Raw genomic sequence first — 20600 nt, 5'->3', positions numbered from 1 at the left:
CAGTTAGAGAATAATTGGCCATCGCAACTTCTATACCTATATGTTCTTCCCTGAATATGAAATGTGAATTGAAAGTGAAATGGTAACTAAATTGTTTATAATTTCTTCATCTTTGAATATTTTCTGTTTTCAGCCAGAATTAAGTATAATTACTCTTGGATATGTCTTAAAATACCCAGATCCTTTCAATTCTGTTTATGTATTGAGAAGTAATACATACTGTGTTTTTTGATTGTAAAAAGAGAATATTCTTTTTCAAAATCTTGTTAGCAACTCCAGTTTCCACAAATGTGATGAAAGCACCCTGGGACTGTTTATTATACTGCCCAGTCCACCTTTCACCTCTGTTTCAGGATTTACACATGCTCAGTTACAGTTTGTTATTTATCTTAAGGCATTCTGCCAGAAATTTCAGTAGCACTGATCTTCATTTTAACAACTTGTACACGGATGAGGAATCTGATTTCTGAGTGTAGTGGAACTGACCCGGCCTTCACTTCATGATGTTTTCCTCTGACAATGGGACAGCTTCTTTTTCAAAGGTGTTAAGGGCTTGTCTTTTTTGGTGTCAAAAAGAACTTTGAAGACTGCCTGAAAGTAATAAAACCTAAGTAAAATAAAATCTGCCATGAGTTGATTCCCACATGTAGAGCCCTCATAGAACGGATTAGAACCCTTAGTTCCCTGAGACATTAAGTCTTTATGGGACCAGAAAGCCTCATCCCCCCGCCCCCAGAAGCAACTCAACAAACAAAACTCCCCCAAACCCAAGCTCACAACCATTGAGTTTATTCCAACTCATATTGACCCTATAAAACAGGGTAGAACTGCGTGTCTGAGTTTCTGACACACTAACTCTACAGGAGTAGAAAGTCCCGTCTTTCTCCCTTGGAGCAGCTGGTGGTTTTGAACTGCTGACCTTGCAGTAGCAGACCAATATGTAACGCATTATTTTACCAGAGCTCTTGAAAATGAGATGGAGACACTTAAAAACCGGCTGTTGTTCTCAGGATTCTTTACAGTTAAATATTTTTCTCTCCCGAATCTTAACCTAGAATTTTATTAACCCCCAAAATTTATTAACCCAGAATTCTGTGGTGGTCTCTTGACCTCAGTTTCAAGTTTTTGGATGAGTTCTTTTGTTTTCCTCAGTGGTTTTCAACCTGTGGGTTGAGACCCCTTGGGGGGAGGTGTCGAGTGACCCTTTCACAGGGGTCTTCTAAGACCATCAGAAAACACATATTGCCGATGGTCTTAGGAAGCGAGACTCCGCTCCTCTATCAGTCTCCCGCTAGTCCGCCCACATGCAGATATGCCCACAAAAAGGTACCTGGTGTGAAGACTGTTAACCATACCACACCATGCTTCAAGACAAAATTTCATTTATTTGTAATTAGAAATAAATATTTCACAATATATAATTACATATTGTTTTGTGATTAATCACTATGCTTTAATTATGTTCAATTTGTAACAATAAAAATACACCCCACGTATCAGATTTTTACATTGCGATTCAAAACAGCAAAATGACAGTTATGAAGTAACTAAAATAATTTTATGGTTGGGGTCGCTACAACATGAGCTGTATGAAAGGGTTGCGCCATTAGGAAGGTTGAGAACCACTGCTCTAGCTGACTATTTTCCTTTGTAGTTTCACCAATTAATCTAGTTTTTAAAAATCTATAAGTGGAGAGCAAATGGTTTGAGAGTGATTAGGGCAAAGAATGTACGGATGTGCTTTATACAATTCATGTATATATATGTGTGGATTGAGATAAGAGTTGTATGAGCCCCTAATAAAATGTAAAAAAAAGAAAAGAAAAAAAAAGAAAATGATTAGGGCAAAGTAAGTACAGATGTGCTTTATACAATTGATGTATGCATATGCATGGATTGTAAAAAAAAAATAGAAAAATGTGTCTTTCTCAAAAAAAAAAAACGTTTTGTTTTGTCACATTTTAATTGATTATATAGTTCATCAAACAAAAATAATTTAAAAATTGTAGGAAAACTAAGAAAAAGGCATAGTGATTGACTTCTGAAAATTGTTAGTATTATGTGCCCTTGAGTAGGTTCCTAGTTCCTGGTATATCTTGCATGTAGAACAGAACAACTTACACCACTGGGTGCCATCTCCAAAATTGCTGCTGGTCTTGTTGCCACCGCTGCAGCTCAGTGAGTGAGGTGTTTTTTCCTTGCTTATCCTCCACTTTACACAACCGATGACCTTCTCTAGAGACAATTCCTTCTATTAACAGGTTCAAAGGACTTGAGATGAAATCTTTCTATCCTTGGTTCTAAGGAGGGTTCTGACTATTTCTTCTAAGAGAGTTGTTCAGTATTCTCCAACAATACCACAATTTGAATGTATCTATTTGGTGCTGGTCTTTGAGATTGGAAATATTCTGGCTTTCATTAGGCACACCTCAGTGTGAGCAAGTAATCAAAGAAGCTGAATTACGAATGGAATGTGGCATCAGGAGTGGAAGAAAACATATTAAGAACCCGTGATAAGCAAGTGACACAACTTTACTGAATGTGAGGAGGACTTTAAGCACTTGCTGATAAAGATTGCAGTCTTCAGTATGGATTACAATTTAATGTAAAGAAGACCAAAATGCTCACAACTAGACCAAGAGATAACATTGTAATTGGAGAAAAGATGGAAGTTGTCAAGGATTTTGTCTTGTTTTTCTCCACAATCAATTATGGAAGCAGTAGTCAAGAGAGCAAAGGAAACATTCCACTGGCTAAATCTACTGCACAATACCTCTTTTAAAGTGTGGAAAAGCAAGAATGTTACCTCGAGGACTAAGGCGCCCCTGACCCAACTCATGGTATTTTCAGTTGCCACACATATGCATGTAAAAATTGGACCCTGAATAAGTATCAATGCATTTGAATAGTGGTGGTGGGGAAGAACATTGAAAGTACCATAAACTGCTAAAAGGACAAACAGATCTGTGGTGAAAGAAGTACAACCAGAGTGCTCCTTAGTATTGTCTTATTTTGAATATGTTGTGTCAGGAGAGACCATTCCCTGGAGGACATCGTACTTGGTAGAAGGCCAATGAAAAAAGAGGAAGGCCCTCAGTGAGATGGATTGGACAGTGGCTGGAACAGTGGACTCAAGCATGAACAGCTGTAAGAATGGTGCAGGACTGGGCAGTGTTTCGTTCTGCTGTGCATTGGGTCACTGTAGGTCAGAACCGACTGGATCGCACCTAACAAAAACAGCAAATTGTTTAAAGTGATATCTTAGCGTTTTAACAGTTTAAAAATGTCCTTTGCAGCAGATTTTCTCAGTGCAATATGTTTGAGTTCTTAATTCTTACTTCAGGCGGTATTGATTTTGAATCCTGATAAACATAGATCAACCTATAGGAAGGGTAGAAACTGTCTCTGAGTTTCCAAGACTGTAACTCCTTAAAAAGAATTATTGTGACTCTTTTCAAGAGTAAGAAACTCTTTCTTTCTCCCTAGAGCAGCTGGTGGTTTCAAACTGTGGACCTTGTGTAGCCACTGTGCCACCAGTGCCCTCAATGTGTGTGTGTGTTTCCTTTTCCCTCGGCTATACTCCTACTTTCTCCCCTACACACCTCTTCTGCCTGTGTCTGTCTGCATATGGTCAAATGGATGTAATGATTTTTTTTAATGACTGGGTTTTATGGTAACTGTGTTTAACATTTTTGCAGACTTCCAGTCAATTTTCTTTACCAAGCATTGGCACCATTTTACATTGCTACTAACCATTTATGAGAGTTTCAGTTTTCCACATCCTTGGACACTTGCTCTTTCCAACTTTTTTTATTCAAGCCATCATAGTGTGTAAGATTTTGAGACACGGTTCAATGATGAATGATGAGCTTTTCAGGTGTTTCTTGATCATTTGCCTGTTATTTGAAGAAATACCTATTTAGCTCCACTGTCCATTTGTAAATTGGTTTGTCTTTATTATTAAGCAGTAGGAGTTACTTATATATCGGTTTTAACAAGCACTTATTCTTTCAACCTTTAGGAGGCTGGAAGGAGCCCTGGTGGCATAGTGGTTCTGCGTTGGGCTGCGATCTTCATGGTCGGCAGTTCGAGACCACCACCAGCTCTGTGGGAGAAAGACGGCTTTCTTTTCCCGGAAACAGTTACAGTTTTGGAAACCCACAGGGGGTTGCTGTGAGTCAGCATTGACTGGATGGCAGAGAGTTTGTTTGTTTGTTTGTTTGTTTGTTTGTGTTAGGAGGCTGGAAGGAGCCTTCTAGGGAAAGACTCTTGGTTCTTGGGGGAAGTCTTTGTCTCTCTTAAACTTTTCTGTTTCTCAGCTCTTTGGAGAGCTCAATGCTGTGGCATTTGTCTTCCGTGCCTTGAAGGCACTGTGCATGAACACTACCCATTAACATAACAAAAACCCAATGGGAGTATAACTACAGGTGTAATAGAATTTACAGCACAGATTTTTGGGGCCACAATCCATAACAGATATCAACTGTTCTCTTTCTTGATATTCAGCTTTCCATTGGTTGTCACCCACCTTATTGACAAACAGACCCACTCTCACCCTGATGATGGCCCCAGGGCCCTGGGGATAGTAAAGGGAGAAGAGGAATCTTTATGGGTTTGTGCCTTTATCCTGAAGTGACAATTTTGGGACCTTGATCTTAATGCTTGAAGGCCCCTTTAACGGTCATTAGACTGATACCTTGATAGCTTCCTAACTCCTCACAGTCACCCCAACCACTGTTCAGGGTGAATCTATTCATTCAGGTGTAGACAGTGCGCTGGTTCTTAAAAGAACAAGGTGGCTGTAGACAGGAGGGTGGAACGAGTGCCAACCTATGATATGGCACCATCCTCGATTTCTTTCTCTGCTGTGCCAAAGTCTGGGTCCTCTCTCAACTTCTAACACTTCTTCCTCACAGTAGGAACCATCTGTCCTACTGGAAACACAGCTCACCTGTCATGTGGCTTGGCCAACACTGGTCTGGGAAGATGCTTGTGAGTGTGCTGTGCTGACCCTCTTTCCAAGCCCCCATCAGAGTTTGGGTCTCTGGCATGGTTTTGATCCGGACTGCTTTGGATGCCAATCCTTTGGCAGTGAGATGCCCAGGACAGTTTACCCCACATGGGAAGCTCCAGCCAACTGGTGAGGGAGAGAGCATATGTTTTCCAGGAAAACCTGGGCCAGGTTGTAGAGCAGAGTATTGAATGAGGGTGAAGGGCAGCACACATTGTACCACAGGCAGAGTGGTCATCTTGGAGTGGTGTGGCTGGACAGGATATGCTTTTTGTTGGCTCTTGTAGTTGCTTGGGTCATGGGTGAAATTGATGAAGTTGGCCAGCAGTTGCTCCTTGGTATTTTCTGGAATTCAGTGCCCAGTATCTTCAGGAATCCTTGCACCTGATTTCGGGGTTCCACCTTTGACTTCTGATTCATAGTTGCGAGGTGGCGGAGAACTTGGGGAGAAGGGCTAGAAATGCACTCCTTCCTGGTGTGGGTTCTGGTTCTGCAGATTTTGCCAGTGGAAGTAGTGTGGGGAACCTATGGGGGTTCTCAGGTCACTGTAAGGGCCTGACTTGGCAAGTGAAATTGGAACCATAACCAGTTGAGAAATGGGAATGCAGAAGTTTGTAGAAATTCTATATGTTTTAGTTGCAAGTTTCGTTTCAATTATTTGAATTTTAGAAAATTTATGCCATTTTGTGGCTTTTCTTTGCATTTTTTGATGGTGTACACTTTTGGTGTAATTTATAGGAATATTTTGCCTATTGCCAGATCATGAAAATTTACTTCTATATTTCCATTTACGTTTATTTACTCTATAGTCATTTATAGTAATAATAAAAATTTTTGGTGCTTTTGGGTAAGCACTGCACTGTTGACCAGAAGATTGATGTTTCAAACCCACCAGCTACTTTTTGGGAGAAAGATGAAGCTATCTGCTCATGTAAAGATTTACAGCCTTAAAAATTCTGTTATGAGGACAGTGGGTTTTGGGTATAGGAAAAAAACTTTATAAACACACACGTATATACTCGAGTATAAGCCGCCCTGAATGTCATCCGAGGCACCTAATGTTACCACAAAAACTGCAATTAAAAATGTGCTGAAAAAACTCGGCTTATACACGTGTATACACGGTGTTTGTATACTATATTTCCATTAGCAATTGAACAATTAATTTTCTAATCAAGATTGCATTTTTCATGAAATAACAATAATATAATTAAGGATTCACAAGAGTGGGAGGGTGGGGGACGGAGGGGAAAAAAAGAGGAGCGGATATCAAGGGCTCAAGTAGAAAGGGAATGTTTTGGAAATGATGGCAACATATGTACAAGTGTGCTTCATACAATTGAATGATGAATTGCTAACAAGATTTGTAGGAGCCCCCCAATAAAATTACTAGAATAAATAAAGAAAATACCAAAGGAAAAAAAAGATTGTGCATCTTTACCTATGCATATAAACATGAATATAACTGGACTTATTGTTTAAAGATTATGAGTTTGACTTTATGGTTGGAAAGTATAAACATTAGTTTTGGCTCTAATAAAAGAATTCTACATTTAAAAACCCTGGTGTGTGTCAGGGTTGTGTCCTCTCACCATACTTGTTCAATTCTATTGCTGAGCAAATCATTGGCGAAATTGGATTATATAAAGAGTGCCGGATCAGGATTAGAGGAAGGCCTATTAGCCTGTGATATGCAGATGATACAGCCTTGCTTGCTGAAAGTGAGGAGGACTTGACACATCTGTTGATGAAGATTATTGATTGTGGCCTTCAGTATGGATTGCAACTCAATGTGAGGAAGACCAAAATTCTCACGATTGGACCAATGGGTAACCTGATCAGTGAAGAAAAGGTTGAAGTTGTCAAGGATTTTGTCTTAAACTCGTATCCACAATCAGTGCTCATGGAAGCATCGGTGAAGAGATTGAAAGATATATTGCATTAGGTAAATCTGCACAAGACCTCTTTAGAGTATTGAGGAGCAAGGATGTTACTTTGAGGACTGAGGTGCACCTGGCCAAAACCATGGTATTTTCCAATGCATCACATGTGAAAGTTGGACATTGACTAAAGAAGACTAGAAGAATAGGTGCATTTGAATTGTGGTGCTGGAGAAGAATATTGAAAGTATGATGTGCTGTGAAAAGGACAAATTGATCTCTATTGAAAGAAGTAAGGCCAGAGTGTCTTAGAGGCAAGGTTGGCAAGACTTTGTTTTACATATAGTGGACATATTCTCAGGAGAGACTCGTCCTTGGAGAAAGACATCATGTTTGGTAAAGTGGAAAGGTGGCAAAAATTAGGAAGACTGTTGACGAGATGGATTGACACAGTGGCTGGATCAATGGGTTTGCCATTGTGAGGATGGCGCAGGACCGTGCAGTGTTTCATTCTGTTGGGCATAGGGTCGCTATGGGTGAGAGACTACTCATTGGCACCTAACAACAGCAACAACTTTAAAAAACAAACAACCCATGACTATCCAGTTGATTCTGACTCATCCTAACCCTTTCATTCATAACTGTACTAAATTTTATTTTGTACAAGGGAAGTTTCCTTATAAAAATAGCTAAGGACATGCTTCATTGATGAATTTTTTTCTTTTTTCAGTTCATTGTTCCTCATAATAATCAAGCAGTTGTCTCAATCCAGGCTGATTTATTTTGAAGGGATTTAGCTGTTAAAGATAATAAGTGTCATTAATTAAAAGGCTTCATAAATTCCCAAATATACAGACTTCTAGGCCTCTGTGGATAATAGAACTAGAAAATGAGACCCACTGTTCTAAATTCAAGACTCTTAACCTTATCATTCTTGCTATTGATTAATTGGAATGATCAGATTTGAAGTATTCATAGGATTACAGTAGTGGGGAAAAGTGTCTTTTTATGGTCTGTTAACTGCCTTTATATTCAGGTTCAGTTTGTAAGACCTGTAAAACTGAGGTGAAAAAAATGTGTACTTGAGTTTTTACGGTTTCAGGGTGGTGCCCATTGTTTGGGGTTGGCTACTAACTGAAAAGTTGGTGTTTCAAGTCCGTCCTACATTGCTGTGGGAGAAAGGCCTGGAGATTGATTTCCTAAGATTATAACCACTGAAACCTCATCAGTTCTATTTTGAAATAGACATGATCTCCATGATTTGGAGTTAACTTGATAGCCTTTGATTTTTTTATAGATCTAGGCTCTCTGTAATCTCAGGATTAAAGAAAAATTAATCTGTTATTCTATTCTTAGTTGCTGTCTAATGGACTCTGGGTCACAGTGACATCATGGGACAGGGAAGCATTGCCCCATTAGGGTTTTCTTGGCTGTAATCTTTACAGAGCAGATTGCCAGGGCTTTCTCCCCTAGTGCTGCTGGGTGGGTGCATTTGCAGCCTTTTAGCTAGTAGTTGAGTATTTACCCATCTAAGGCTCCAGGACTCCTTAATTTTGCTTCTTTTGTTCTGTGCCATTGATTTGATTGTGATTTATAGCAAACCGGTGTTACAGATAAGGACTATTAATAAAAATTTAAAAGAATAAAAAAAACTGTTCCATAAGTTTTCTGACATTGCAGATCTTTGTGGGAACCGGTGTCCAGGGGTTTTTTTGTACGCAGTTTTGGTTCACAATCAAGAGCTTAACTGTTGCACTATCAGATTCTGCTTTACTTCCAGAGGACACCAAATCTAGACCTCTTATTTAAAGATGAGGAAACAGGACTGAAGTCCTAAGTTCAGGTTAGCTGAATACCACTGTAGTGTTCATTTCGTCTCCTTTACAGAATCAAAATAGAACATTTCTTCTTTTTGTTCTTTTGAACATTTATTTCATAGTATAAGTTGGAAGGGCATTTTGGCTCATTGTCTTTAGACTGCGATGGAGTTGGTTCAAGCTCATCAAGCTCATAGCCACCCTGTAGCTGCCTCTGTTGTGGGTTTCTGAAGATGTAAGTCTTTACAAAGCAGAAAACCTGATCTTTTTCCTGTAGAGCGGAAACTTTGTTAGCTCAGCGTGTAGTCCACTAAGCCACCAGGGCTCCTTGTCTTTAGAATAGAGCTAAAATTATTTGTATAGCTAGAAAAATCTAAAATAGGATAATCATCAGGAACCAAGTGAAGATGTTCATTATTATTGGTCCTGGAGTTGCCATCTAGTTATTACCAGGTAAGCCATTGGTATATTTTTATTTTAGTAAAGTGCACTTTAATGATTTCCAGACTTTAAATCTTCCAGATAATCTTTTGATTTAGAAGATTTGTATGTGTGAAAGTTGCAAGGAGATTTTAAGAATTAGATTTATTTTTAAGATCTCTTAAATGTTTAGATATCAATGATCTAGTTCACCGTTTCTCTGCTATGTATTAAGTATGAAGAGATTTGTATAGAGTAGGGGTTGGCAAACTTTTGAGATAGAAGAGCCAATACTGCCTCTTACAATTGAAAAATTATTCAGGAGCCTTAAATTATGTATATATATAAATTTTATTTATTTTTCATAAATTATATTTTACATATAAATGAAATCACTATTATCTGAATAATATTTTTAATTTCTACATATCAAAAGAGCTATATAAGGCTCTTGAGCTGCTGTTTGTCCACCCCTGTACTGAGTATAATTGGTTTTTCCTCACTTATATTTTCTACTTGTAAGATTCATTTCATTGCATCCATTGTTTGGTTGATAGTAGGTTCATGTTTCCAGTTCTTATTTGAATATGTCCATAATCTCATAATTAGTGGTCTTGCTTTTAAGTTATTTAATTCTATTCAAATATGTGCTGTATATGTGTTTTAAAAATTAAATGCATAAGAGTGATTTTACAGTGGTTTGTTGCCTTCTTGAGACTATCTTCCAATCTCATTTTTATCCACTAGCCACTATGGTTCCTCTTGAATTTTTCCAGGGATACTTTGGGCTATATATTGCAACTGTATTTACTATACATCTGATGGAAGCTGTGTTTCTCAAGAAAAAAAGTAGAAGACGTGGAGGAAGGGAGAGTACACTGGGTACTTAACACCAGATGCAAGCCGACTACAAGCCGACCGGCTACATCAGTGTGTACTAAAGTTCCTGTGGAAGTGAATTAGAATTTCATAAGAGCATACTGGATGGAGAGGAAAACACTGTGAAGGCCTGGATGCCATGTATGTCAAACTGATATCTTCTGATGGCCATGGTTTTATTGTAAAAAGAGAACCTGCACTAACATCAGGAACAAGAAAAGCCATGTTGAATTGCTGAGAATAAAACCAATGAGGTCAATTTTAGAGAGATCCCATCATATGTGCTACCAAAAGTATGCATGTATTTTACCTACAAGTTCTGCTACACTACCAGCTCAACTGAGATTCCCGAATTCCCAATTGCACTGAAACTGCTGATGGCCCCCGACTTCTTAGATTGTTAAATAAAATAAATTATACTAAACTGTTAGTTAGAAAAAAGTAAATATCTAAAATTAAATGCAATTTTTTTCATAATGAATCTATGAAATTGGACTTCTTTTGCCCTTATAAATATTCATAGATCCCAGAGTTATTAATCTCTTCAGCATGGCAAGATTAGCATAAAGTCATTTCAGGATAGTTCTCCCTCGGTAATTTATTTTCCTAGCTGCTGATTTTGCTGCTCCCGTTCTCATTCTGTCCAAGAGCTATTAAAAAAAATAAAACAGTATTTCTCTTTTTGTCCTGCTTGCTCTCTTCCTCATTTGTTATTCCCTCATTTTCCTTCTTTACTTGATGTACCCCTTCTTTCAGCACTTCACACGTTAGTCCAGCTGACATTTCTGTATTGTACATCTTTACTGCCCTCTGGTGACTCACTGTTTTTGTAACACTCCCTCCTATAGCATTTTCCGTTTTTTATAGTTCTTTGCCCTGTTATAAATATTTACATGTTATTAGCTTTTTGTGTTTTTACTGTGGGGATTGTGTGTAACAATGGTAGTGGAACTTGAAAATTTTTTGAAACCCCATCTTATTGAACAGGCTTTTTTTGGGACTAGGGACAGTTGAAGATTCTGGGTTCATTCATTTATTTTTGTTTTCTTTGTGATTTGGGTGCACGTTTATTGAGCAGGTTGTTTTTCCATTTAACAATTCATATGCGTTTTGCTTTGTGACATTGAGTGTAATCTCCATTAGTAACAGCACTCTTCTTTCCTCTGTGTTTACCATTTTCCTTCGGCCTTCTTCCTGTCTCTTCTGCCTTCTGAACTTTATTCCTAGACAAATGCTATCCTTTTGATTTTGTATGATTGATTATTTTTTAATTCAGCATTTTAAGAAATGATGTGATTTTGGTAAGCATTTAGCCAATTCAGTCTTTTTTCTTTTTTTCATTTTTTTATGTACCATTCAGGGACATTGATTATATTTATCATGATTTGCAACCATTTCTATTATCCTTTTCCCAGTAATTTCATTACCACTCAGTGCTCCCTAAAACAATGACCTTGTATTTCCCATTCCCTTCCATTCTAACAAATTCCCAACACATAACTCTCCACATCACTCAGCAACCTTGTTGGGCAGAGTCTAGGAGCTTTCCAATATTGTTAAACTTCACATACCTGTTTTCCCATGGAGAAGTAGTTGGTGAGTTCAAACTGTTGGTTTTTTGGTCACCAGCCTAGCTCCATTCCACCTTTGAGGGCCACTACTAAACTTTGGTCACCATACGTTTGCATATTTCTTATAACTGATTTCAGACTTGTGACTGATTTATAAATGGTTAGGTCAGTGATTCTCAACCTTCCTAATGTCGTGACCCTTTAATGAAGTTCCTCATGTTGTGGTGACCCCCAACCATAAAATTAATTTTGCTGCTACTTCATAACTCATTTTGCTACAGTTATGAATCAGGTGACCCCTGTGAAAGGGTCATTTGACCCCCAAAGGCCTCATGACCCACGGGTTGAGAACTGCTGGGTTAAAAGGTTGGTTTGAACTCAAGTGGCTCTGAGGGAGGAAAACCTGACCATCTGCTTCTATAAAAATTAGTCAAGAAAATCCTGTTGGGCAGTTCTGTACTAAAGCGGTTCACAGTAAGTCGGAATCAATTCCATGACACCCAACAGCAAGAATGTTCCTTAGCACTTTTTAAATAAAACCTAGGTTTGGTGAGCTATCCAAACAGTGGTACTCTAGTTTTTTCTTGGGATGCATATAGGAACTTTGGGTCATTTTTCTTTTCAGTTGGATTCAAAGACTCTAGTTTTTCATTGTTTTTAGCATATTGGCACAAAATATGCTGCTCAAAATACTCATCCACTGACCAACAGTATAGTTAGAGGTCTAGAACTGTATCTTTTTTAAAGTTTTACTGCAGACCTGCTAAATCAAATTCTTTAGTGATGGGGCCTGTGAATCAGTTTTAACCAGCCTTTCTTGTGATTCTAACGTGCACTAGTCTGATAAGTTCTACAGTAAATGTTCTGTTACCATTTTATCCATAATAAATGGAGAGTCTGTTACACATAATTGACTAGATGCTTTGTAATAATTATTATGATACCCATTCCTTATTTCAATGCTGACTGATAGAACATAAGCAGAGGGATTTTCTTGTAAGGACTCAGGTTTTTATAAAAACAATTTCACCTTTTAGCTTTATAGTTATAAAGTTTCATTTTGCAGGTACTTTTATATATAGTAGTGAATCTTTGGTTGACTCCCTTTTTCCCTATTAATCAATTAAAACGATCCAGATTCTTGGGCAATATTCAGATATTGGACCAGGTTTAAGTGAATTTTTACCTTCAGGCATTTTATCTCAATCACAAATCATGTTTCTGTGCTCCTCAGATCTATTTGAGACAGCCACTTGCTTTCTCTGTGTGGTTATCTTTATGCATTAAGACAGAGCTCTTGATAGACAGCTCAGACGGCTATTACAATAACTGCCACTGTGAAAACTTGTGGAGAATGATGTTTTGAATGGTTGGTTCTTCCACCCCAACAGTTACTTTGTATATACTAAACACATTGAGTATTTTAAGTTAAACCATCCTAAGCATAACTCTTACATTTGGTCAGAATCTTCTTAGCTCATTCCTACCGGTGTAAAAACAAAGATTATTGCTGTCCTGTGAGCAAATATTCATTTAATATTTTTGCTGTTTTAAAAAAAATATTTTCTTACATATCATGATCTTGACGCATTCCAAGGGCACTAAATTTTGTAGAATATTCCTCAATTTGAGTTTGTCCTGTTTGCTCAAGTTTAGATTTACTTTTATGCTTTTTCTTTTTTATGGTATGAACATCACAGAAACTATGTCAACATGTCCTATGGATTTGAATAGTGTCTATTGGGTTTCTCCACTGTATAGCTTATATTTTTCCTTTATAACTAATAAGTATATAAATGGAGAATTTTCTACTGGCATATGTTTATCATTGATCAATTATATTTATATGTGTCAACTCAGCTATTAAACAACAGTTGGTGGTTTGAAACCTACCTAGACGACTATTGAAAGGCCTGACAATCAGCTGAAAAAATCTTGGCCTTGAAAACCCTGCTCTCTACAGTGCTATTTTTTATAGTTGGCTGCGAGTTGAAATTCACTCTATAGTGCTGGTGATGGGTGTGCCAAGCTCTATGCAAAGCATTGAGAACTGGATTAAAAATGTTCAGACCCTTATTACAAAGTAATATACTGCTTAGATAGAAAGATAAGGCATGTAGTTTTTACCAGTGTGCTATTGCTTTTCTAAGATTTAGCCAATTTAGGATTTAGAATTTAAACCCAGTTGATAAAAGGAAGTTATACAAGTATAGATCAGTATAGACTGTAATACATGTAATATAGTATACATGTAATATAGTATAGACTGTAATACATGAATTGTTGCCTTGTACATATTAAACTCTTAAGTGCCTAGACACTCCTTACACAAAAAATGGAGTTGGTGATAGGGCAAGGCTTTAAATAATTTTTTCAGTACATTTCCCCCCCATTTTATTGGGAGCTCTTACAATTCTGGTTACAAACCGTACATCAATTGTATACAACATATTCGCACATATATTCCATTGTTCTTTTGTAGACATTTATTTTACATTGAGCCCTTGAAATCAGCTCCTCCTTTCCCCCCCTCTCTCCTCCTTCCCACTCCCAACCATTGTGGTCCCCTGATAGATTGTAGATTGTTAATTATTTTCAAATCTTACTCCAACAGCTATCTCTAGTTTGTTGTTCTTTCTCCTTACTGGGGGTGTGTGGTTAAGTGCTTTTCATTGCGATCGGTGCTCCCTTCCCTCCCCTCCTTCTCCCCTCCTTCCCCCTACCCTTTTGGTATCTCTATTCCCATTCCTGTTCCTGGGTTCCATGTGTTGTCAGTTTTATCTCTTGCCTGTACCTATGTACATGCTCTTGTCTAGTCTAGATTGGGAGGCAGCATTGAAGTCATGATAGTGGGGGTGAGGAGGCCTCCAGGAAACAGAGGTATATTGCGTGACCTACTGCACCCTGATTGACTCACCTCCTCCCTGCGACCCCTCTGTGGAGGGGTGTTCCATTGTCCATAGTTGGGTCTTGGGTCTCTGCTCTAACCCCTTCCTTTCTCACCAATGTGTGTTTGTTTCTTTTTTTTCCTGATGCTCATTGCCCAGTTTTGACACCTCAGAAGTTTATATGGCAGTAACTGAATGGTCTTCTCTCTCTCCCTGCATCTTGAAAAGCTGAGATGAGGTGTCCTCTGTTGAAATGATTTTTAATAAGTACATATAGGGGGGTAATTTGTGGTTTATAGACACTAGGCAGGCTTTCTGTTTCTTCATTGCTTTGGTAGACTGGATTAGTAGATTACATGATTGGAGAGCAGAAGCTTGCTGTCATTTTGGTGTTAATCCTTATAGTTATGGACTCACATTATCCTTTTGTGATTGACTAACTTCATTCAGCATAATGGTTTCCAGGTTCCTGCATGTGATGAAGTGCTGCATGAAATCATTGCTGTTTTTGAGAGATGTATAGTATTCCCTTGTATGTAGATAACTGAGTTTCTCTGTCCGTTTTTCTGATGGTGGACATTTGGGCTATCTCCTGCTTCTTGATGTGGTGGACTGTGCTTTAGTGAACCTGGGAGAGCATATGTCTGTTTGAGTTTGTCTCTTGTTTTTTTAGGGTATTTGCCCAGCAACGATATTGTTGAGTCCTATGGTATTTCTATTGCCACTTGTTTTAGGTGTTGTCATGTTGCTTTCCACACTGGTTGTACATATTTACAAGCCACCAGCAGTATAGAAGAGTTCCAGTCTCTCTGCACCGTCTCCATCATTTGTTCTCTATCTTTTTTGAATTGGGCTATCAATGTAGGTGTAACTCATCATTTTGATTTGTATCTCCTGGATGACTAATGCTTGTGAACTTTTCCTTATGTGTTTGTTAGCCATTTGAATATCATCCCGTGTGAATTGTCTGTTTATGTCTTTTGCCCACCTATTTGGTTTTTTCTTACTGAGGTGTTGTAGTATTTTATAGATTTTAGTAATTAATTAGCCCTTTGTCCATTTTATCATTGCTAAGATAATCCCCCCAAACTTTAAGCTCTTTTTTATTCATTTGATGAAATCTTTTCATGTACATAAATGTTTTATTTTTAATAGGTCCCAGTCATCTATTTTGTCTTCCAGTGTGTTCTTCCTTTATTGTATTCAGTAGTCCATGTATGCCCTGCAATAGGGCCATTACATTTGTTCCAATTTTCTCGTTAATGATCTTGATAGCTTGACGTTTATGTTTAGACCTAATCCATCTTGAGTTCCTTTTTGTTTGTGGGGTGAGGTATGGATCCATTTTCATTTTTTTCTGCAGATGGAGATCCAATTTTTCCAGCACCATTTGTTGAAGAGGGTGTCCCTTTCCTATGTATTGTCTTTTGACCCTTTGTCAAAAGTCAACTGTCTGAAGTATCTTAAAATCAGATTTTGGGTTTTCTATCCTGTTCCACTTGTCTGTGTATCTATATCATTATTACCAGTACCAGGCTGTTTTGATTACTGTGCCTATGTAAAGCGTTTTGAGACCGTTTTGTAAAACGTTTTGAGGTGGTGCCAGGGCAGGGCACCCCATCAGACTCGACTGGAAAGCACCCGTGAAGGAAAACAAACAGACCCTGAACTATTCATACGTGTGTGTTGTTGTAGCTATTGTTTTACTTCCTGTTGTTACTTCGTTGTACTCAGTCTTGTGATGGTACATAGCATGTCTCCCTAGAAGGGATAGGTGGAATAAACAAACCAGAAGAGAGAACCAAGGGGATGACAGTTTCAGGGGGACATAGGGGCTGGGGAGGTGGGGGAAAGGAAGAGGGTGTTAACAAGCCCAGGGACAAGGGAACAACAAGTGATCCAAAATCAGTGTCAAGGAGGGTTTGGGAGGTCTGGCAGGGCAGTGTAACCGAGAGGAATTCCTAAAACCAAAATGAAGGTAGAACGTGATAGTGGGACAGGAGGAAAAGTATAAAGAAATAGAGGAAAGAAGTAGGAGGCAAAGGGTAGTCATAGAGCTTTAAATACAGGCATATAAAGATGTAAATATATTTATATATGATGAGGGGGAAATATATTTATGTATATATATTTATAGATTGAGTATTAAGAAAACAGATGGACAGTGGGCCCCTGCATAAGTACTCCCTCAACACAAGAACGCTTTGTTCTAACAATTTGGCAGTCTAAGATGCTCACTTTCCTGGCACGATCGCTGAAGACAATGGGTGCACAAGCAAATGTAGTGAAGAAAGCTGATGGTACCCGGCCACCAAAAGATATAGCACCTTAAGTTGCTGAAGACAATGGGTGCACAAGCATATGTGGTGAAGAAAGCTGATGGTGCCCAGCTACCAAAAGATATAGCACCTGAAGTCCTAAAAGACTTGAAGATAAGCAAGCAACCATCTAGCTGAGAGACAACAAAACCCACATGGAAGAAGTACACCAGCCTGTCCCGATTCGATTGCTGAGGACAAAGTGGGTGCATAAGCAAAAGTGGTGAAGAAAGCTGATGATGCCTGGCTATCAAATGATATAGCACCTGGGGTCTTAAAGGCTTGAAGATAAACAGGCGGCCATCTAGCTAAGAAACAACAAAGCTGACATGGAAGAAGCACACCAGCCTACCCAAACAGGAATGCTCAGGACAAAGCGGGTGAATAGGCAAATGCAGTGAAGAAAGCTGATGGTGCCCAGTTGTTAAAATATATAGAACTTGGGGTCCTATAGGCTGGAAGATAAACACGGGACCATCTAACTGAGAAACAACAAAGCCCACATGGAAAAAGCATACCAGCCTGTGAGATCACAAGGCGTCGAAGGGACCCGATATCAGGCATCAAAGATTTCCACCCCCCCAAATAAAAGTTATAGCATTGTGAATGAGGGGGCGTGTGGAGTGGGGACCTAGGGCCCATTTGTGGGAAATTGGGCATTCCCTTGCAGAGGATCAGAGTGCAGTTAGGATCAGAGTGCAATGTAGCAACAATGAAATATACAATTTTCCTCTAGTTCTAGAATATCCGGCTGGACCGGAGGATGTACACTGGCGCAGATAGGAACTGGAAATACAGGGAATCCAGGACAGATGAATCCCTCAGGACCAGTGATGAGAGTAGTGATAACGGGAGGGTGTAGGGAAGGGGAGGGAGAAAGGGGGAACAGATTATAAGGTCTACGTATAACCTACTCCCTTCGGGATGGACAGCAGGGAAGTGGGTGAGGGAGACGTTGGATGGTATAAGATATAATAAAATAATAATTTATAAATTATCAAGGGTTCAGGAGGGAGGGAGGAGAGGAGAGGGAGGGGAAAATGAGCTGATAACCAAGGACTCAAGTAGAAAGTAGGTGTTTTGAGAATGATGACAACATACGTACGAATGTGCACAATTGATGTATGTATGGATTGTGAAAAGAGTTGTATGAGCCCCTAATGATTAAAAAAAAGAAAATCAATACATAAATAGAAAGGGGATTCAGTTGTAGGCTATGCACAGATAGGTAAAACTAAACTACTTAGTTTTCTTTGTACAAGTCTGTTGTTTTGTTGGTTAGATTTATTCCTAGGTAGTTCATCTTTTGTGTGGCCATTGATACACATTTTAAAAATAACCTTTTCAGAGTTATCTTTGCTGGTACATTGGTTAATTCCAGCTCTTTATGCTGGATCCTATTGATTTCTGCTTGTTAATCTTGTATCTTGTTATGTTACCTTACTAAATTCCTACATTGTTTACAACAGTCTTTTTGTAGAGTTTTTGGAGTTCTTTCTATATAAAATCATCTTGTTTGCAAATAGCAAAAGCTTCACTTCTTTGTACATTTCTCTTTCCTTGATTTCTTTTTTGCTGTCTAATGGTCTGGCTCAGCTAAAGTGAGACTCAAGGAATTGATGGAATACCAATTGAAATGTTTCAGCAAGTTGAAAAAGCACTTGAAGCATTCACTTGTCTGTGCCAAAATATTTGGAAGATAGCTATCTGTCCTACTGACTGGAAGATTTGTGCCTATTCCAGATTGACTGTACCCATTTCAAAGAAAGGTGACCCAACCGAATGCTCAAACTATCCAGTGGTATCATTTATACTGTCACAAATAAAATTTAGAATAAGATAATCTTGCAGCAGTACATTGGCAGGGAACTGCCAGAAGTTCAGACTGGATTTAGACGAGGATGTGGAACAAGAGATATCATTGCTGATGTCAGATAGATGTTGGCTGAAAGCAGAGAATACAAGAAAGATGTTTACTTGTGTTTCTTTGACTATGCAAATGAATTAGACTGTATGGACCATAATAAACTTTATAGAACCTTGAGAAGAATGGGAATTCCAGAGCACTTCATTATACTCATTTGTTACTTGTACATGGATCAAGAGGCAGTTGTGTGAACAGAACAAGGGTATGCAGCATAGTTTAAAACTAGGAAAGGTGTGTGTCAGGGTTTTATCCTCTCACCATACTTGTTCAGTCTATACGCTGAACAAATCATCAGAGCAGCTGGATTATATGAATAAGAATGTTGCATCAAGACGGAAGGAAGGCTTATTAACTTGTGATATGCAGATGACAACGTTGCTTGCTGAAATGAGGAGGACTTTCTGAAGCACTTGTAGAGGATGAAGATCAAGGATTGTAGCCTATGGTGTGGATTACAACTGAATGAATGTAAGGAAGACCAAAATCCTTACAACTGCACCAGTAGGTAACAGTATGATAAATGGAAAAAGGTTGAGGTTAAGAATTTTGGCTTACTTACATCCACAATCACTGTTCATGGTTACAGTCGTCAGGAGTTCAAAAGAGACATTGCATTAGATAAATCTGCACAAGACCTCTTTAGAGTATTGCAGAGCAAGGATGATACTTCGAAGATTTTTGTGGGCCTGATCCAAGCCATGGTATTCCCAATTGAATCAGATACATGTGCAAGTTGGACATTGAATAAGGAATACCGTAGAACAATTAACGCATTTCAGTTGTGGTGTTGGAGAAGACTATTGAAAGTACCATGTACTGCTAAAAGGAAAAACTGGTCTTTATTGGAAGAAATACGATCAAAGTTCTCCTTAGTGGCAAGGATAGTAAGACTTCATCTTACACACTTTGGACATGTTGTCAGGAGTGACCAGTCCCTGAAGAAGAACATTATGTGTGGTAAAGTGGAATGACAGAGAAAATGAGGAAGACCCTCAAGGAGCTGCATCAATAGGCTCAGCTTAGGAACAATTGTGAGGATGGCACAGGACTGTGCAGTGGTCTGTATGAGTCAGAACTGACTTGATACCCCCTAACAACAACAACAAAAATGGCGTGGCACAATGTTGAGAAAATGGGAGTGATTAGGGGTGTTATTCACTGATTCCCATTAAAGGGTCTGATAATGAAGCCACCTCTGGAGTTCATCATCTTTGTTGTAATTGCGTCAGTTTTCCTGATTTAGATCAAAGTTTACCAGTTCTACCTGATCTATTTCCACCCTCTCCTCTACTTCCTTTCTCTCAACTTGATGTTTTTCTAGCAAAGAGAGATTATTGGGAGAAAAAAATCCATTTGATGATGGATATGATTTACATATATTAGCATGCCTTCATTCAGTGCAAACTTGATAATCTTCATAGTTAGTTATATGACCTAGATGAAAGGTGGATGACTGTGATTGCCAATAGTGGTTATTGGTTTCTGGAAGGCATACAAAGCTTCTGTTTTTCTACGTACGTGAAATGATCTGGTGAAAACATGGTTCTTTTGTGCCAAATCCCTATAAGCAGTAGTGTCTGGAACACAAATTCTCAATATAGCAGTTGATTCTCACATTGTCATTTTTCTTTGTAACTTTTTTGTACTGACAAAGTGTCTCATGAAAGCATAGATTTTTTGGATATATTTTGCCTGACAAAGTGTAGGTAGTGTTCTCACTGATTAATTCTGAAATGAATTGCATCTCCTTATGCCTCTGAGAAATTCTCTGGAAATTTGAAAGTGTTTTGATAATTTCCTAAGTTTGTATTCATGAATAATAACTACAAATACCAGCTGGAGTGAGCCAGCCTCATGGTTGACACGAAATGCTGTGTTCAGAACGAAGC

General features: G+C 38.5%; 1 protein-coding gene across 6 annotated transcripts in view; it reads left to right on the top strand.

Moving 5' to 3' along the window:
* Positions 1-20600, top strand: part of WDR33 (WD repeat domain 33) — a 136267-nt gene that overhangs the window by 12665 nt on the left and 103002 nt on the right. Inside the window, exon 2 of one of the 6 annotated variants that reach the window (XM_075529957.1) lies at positions 9905-10148. The exons of the other annotated variants lie outside the window; for them this stretch is intronic. Within the exon in view, the coding sequence (XP_075386072.1) occupies positions 10142-10148 (7 nt within the window). The 5' untranslated portion in view covers positions 9905-10141. The remainder of the gene's footprint in view (positions 1-9904; positions 10149-20600) is intronic. 6 annotated transcript variants of the gene reach the window in all.

Source organism: Tenrec ecaudatus, chromosome 13 (assembly GCF_050624435.1).
Source record: "Tenrec ecaudatus isolate mTenEca1 chromosome 13, mTenEca1.hap1, whole genome shotgun sequence".
NCBI lineage: Eukaryota > Metazoa > Chordata > Mammalia > Afrosoricida > Tenrecidae > Tenrec > Tenrec ecaudatus.
Note: the sequence above shows the minus strand (reverse complement) of the source record. Positions and strands in the feature narration are given on the sequence as shown.